The sequence below is a fragment of the Plasmopara halstedii genome (genome assembly GCF_900000015.1).
Source record: "Plasmopara halstedii genome assembly, contig: Scaffold_1594, whole genome shotgun sequence".
NCBI classification, from domain to species: domain Eukaryota; phylum Oomycota; class Peronosporomycetes; order Peronosporales; family Peronosporaceae; genus Plasmopara; species Plasmopara halstedii.
In genome coordinates this window covers 388,529-392,289 of record NW_020188505.1, presented here as the reverse complement: position 1 = coordinate 392,289, position 3,761 = coordinate 388,529, and the positions used below count along the sequence as shown (strand labels likewise).

The 3,761-nt window shown below is 41.1% G+C and overlaps 1 protein-coding gene across 1 annotated transcript in view; it reads right to left on the bottom strand.

The window, feature by feature from the left end:
• The window catches only part of PHALS_01862 (aldehyde mitochondrial precursor), a gene marked incomplete at both ends in the record, with an annotated part of 3,995 nt that extends 3,829 nt beyond the window's left edge, over positions 1-166 (bottom strand). The window contains one exon of the mRNA XM_024716337.1: positions 35-166. Coding sequence (XP_024581945.1) covers positions 35-166 — 132 coding nt within the window. The remainder of the gene's footprint in view (positions 1-34) is intronic.
• Between the last annotated feature and the right edge of the window lie 3,595 nt (positions 167-3,761).

Sequence of the window (3,761 nt, the reverse complement as noted above, 5' to 3'; positions counted from 1 at the left end):
CGGCGTCGATATCGTCAGTGCCAGCCTCGGCCACACTAGTAATTATCTTCTCCGTAGCAGGGTTGAATGTATCGAAAGTTTTTCCTGAAATGGACGGAACAAACTTGCCATCGATAAGAAGGTTGGTTTGCTTGATTAAGGTGAAGGGGGATGTCTGGGTTTGCATGATAGAAGACGAATGTCGATGGGTTTTAATGAAGTGGCAAAAAGCACAATGACGATGGTTGTGAGCGATCGATATCTTCATACTACACAAGAAAAAAGAAGGTCATGTTTGTTACATTGAGGGCTCAGAAATCGAATTAACAAACAAAAACAATGCGCTTGATCAGTTTATGTATCACCAAGAAAGTTGAATATTCAGATTGTAGCTCTTTGTACACGGAATAGGGCGCGAGAGATTGAAGCTCCATTATTGAAGATGGAAATATCCATAGCACCGGCATTCTAGACCACCCAACCCTTTACTACGAGAGGATTTGTATTCCATTTCGATCAGATCAACGTGTAATTTGGATGTCAATTACCTTTTATACCGAAAAGATGTGTTTACAAATGTGAGCTGGGTTACAACAAGTCATTGTAATCACGGGGGTTTGAATATTATAGTCGTTATCGTCGTACTGCAACATCGGAATCCGCTTGTTTGGATGATGAACTGGGAGATGTAACTGAGCCAAACGCATCGTGTACGGCCGATCCTGGCTTCGCGTGAGTAGAAACAGGAGTGTTAATTCTAATAGAGTTAAGAGGACGTTCAAGGATTTTGTGTTTGAAAAATTGGTAAAACTATCCTGAATGGTCAATCACTTTGGCAGATTATTATGAAGACTCAAGAGTGGCCGTCCTGTAGCTGACCCACAATCACACACGGCTGACCATGGAGAATTCTGAAATCCAGGCCTACGATACGTATGATGCCTAAACATTACACATTTAGCAATTACTTTTATGTTCACGGCGTCTAGCCAACGCAAAATGCTCGGGTCGACTTCGGCAACTCCCTCTTCTCAAAGGCTATCAGCTCCGGTACTACACTGATGTAAGCTAGCCTCTGTTCTTAGTGCTCTACTAATGTACGCTAGCAAGAATGCGAACGAATATTGCTGAGACGCAGTTTACGACACATCATTCAGAAGATGATTCTGCTTGAAGTGCATCCGAAAAAATTATCCCCGGATAGCTTATACAGGAGCTACGACTTGATATTTTTGGTTGATGACGTCAGGGTGGTTGGCTTGAAAATTTCTTGCGACAGCATATGTTTTCACAGTGCATCATCGACTTGTTGCCACGTTCCTTTTTGTAGAATGGTCACCATGTAGTCTGGAGTACATTAGTAGCTAGAGGTAGAAGTAAGGAGGAATCCTCTATGAGTAGGAATACATCCAAACATTCACATATATTTATGGACAAACGTGATGAAGTTAGAGAAAAAGCTAAAAAACGAATTAAAGTTCTGATGCTGAGCGGGGCACGTAGAAAGAATGTATCATTACCTACAGAGGATTTATCAACTGATCCCCTTATTTAATATTTCTAGCTGCTAAAGCTCTCCAGACCATACAGCTGTCATTCTACAACGAAAAACATGACAACGAGTCGATGATGTACTGCAAAGGGATAGAAAACATATGCTGTTCAGACCAACTACCCTGACGCCATGAACCGAAAACATCTATTTGTATTAGCTAATCGGGGTTAACAATTTCGAATGCACTTTAAAAGGATCATTTTATGGATGACGAGTCTCAGCAAAACCCGTTTATATCTACGCTAACGCACATTTATAGAGCACCAAGAACAGAGCATGGGTTATATTAGTAGCGCACTAGAGCTGATGGGTTCTTGCGCGTATGACCTTTAAAAAAAGGAGTTACTGGAGATTTTCGCGCTGGCTATGTGTCGTGAAAATCAAAATAATTGCTCACATGTAAGAATGTATAATGTTTAGGCAATCCTCACACCTGGATCTCATAATACTACAAGCTCAGCCGTGTGCGGTTGTGGGTCAGCTACAGTACGGCCACTCTTGCGTCTTGCCAAATCTTGGACGTAATCGACCAGATATGTGGATTTTGGTAAATTCTGTCTCACTTGACCAATTTTTGTAAACACAAAGACTTAAGCGTCCACTTGATCGTGAACATTTCAATTTCTACTCGTATTCGGCACAAGCTGTATTGCATATGCGTCTGGCGCCGTTATATTCTCCAGTCCATCATCCAAAACAGCGGAGAATTTCTTCGATTTTGCAATATTTAAAACTATAATAGTCGTTATCATCTTACTTTCAAAAAGTCCGTGTTTGTTGTTACTCAGCTCTATAACATTTAATGGAACACCGCTTCGAGATAAAAAGGTGATTGGCTTCATAAGTACACACTCATTCGATCGAAATCGAATACACATCCTCTACTGTATTCATTACGGTAGAATATTGGACAGTAGGATAAGATAGAAGGTTTACTTGCTTTCCGCGGGAAATTGACATCTTGTGAACAGTGACAGCTTCACCCCAACATGATGATTATGTGGTACCCCCAAGAAGCCTCGGACCTGTCTCAAACTGACCCTCATTCAAAGGATTTGGATATGACCTTGCTCGTCCAAAAGTGTGGTCGACAAATCCACCACGCATGTCGCTTTCGAACATAATTCAAAGTCTCCATGCGTTTTGTCATTTGTTCCTTTTGACAGCATCAGCCTTTTCTTTTTAGAATCTGAAACTCTTTTTTCGCACTATTGTTTTTTTAAGTTATTTATTTCATTATGCTTATTTTTAAGCTTAAAATGTTTGATGGTTTTTTTGCAAAAGTACTGTACTGAAAAAAAGAATATACCTATGTCAACGTGCGTTGATTATTCAAGTTGTTGATGAGACGGAGGGTGTCTAAATCTACGTCACAGCTCGCAAGCATCTCTTCGATTCGCACCGGTATGAAAGCCCTAACCTGTAATAAAACTTAAAAAAAAAATGTGCGACATAACTTTCGTAACCGCAAACAGAAGTTTATATCACGTTAAAGTTTAAACACGTTAAGGAACTACTTCTTTAAAATTTGGAAGGTTGAACACGTTCTTTATTTCAAACTAGCCACAATCTGAATGATCAACCTTCCAGGTAGAAAATAAACTGATCATGCGCATTGTTTTTGTTTGTTAATTCGATTTCTGAGCCCTCAATCTTGTCGAACGAAATCTACAACTTCTCCTTCTTGTAGTATGAAGATATCAATCGCTCCTAACCATTGTCATTGTGCTTTTTGCCACTTCACTGAAACCCATCGACATTCGTCATCTATCATGCAAACCCAGACATCCCCCTTCACCTTGATCAAGCAAACCAACCTTCTTATCGACGGCAAGTTTGTTCCGTCCATTTCAGGAAAAACTTTTAATACATTCAACCCCGCTACGGAGAAGATAATTACTAGTGTGGCCGAGGCTGGCACTGACGATATCGACGCCGCTGTAGCTGCTGCTCGCACCGCCTTTGAGGGTCCGTGGCGTACTACTAGCGCGTCGAATCGTAGCCGCCTTATTAACAAACTCGCAGACCTCATTGAAGAAAACATTGATGAGCTCACCACTCTTGAATCACTTGATTGTGGTAAACCGTACGCGGAGGCTAAGACTGCCGACATACCTCTCGTTTTAAGTACATTGCGTTACTTTGCCGGTTGGCCAGACAAGATCCATGGTACTGTGATCCCTATTGATGGTCCTTTCCTTTGCTACACTAAGGCAGAACCAGTTGG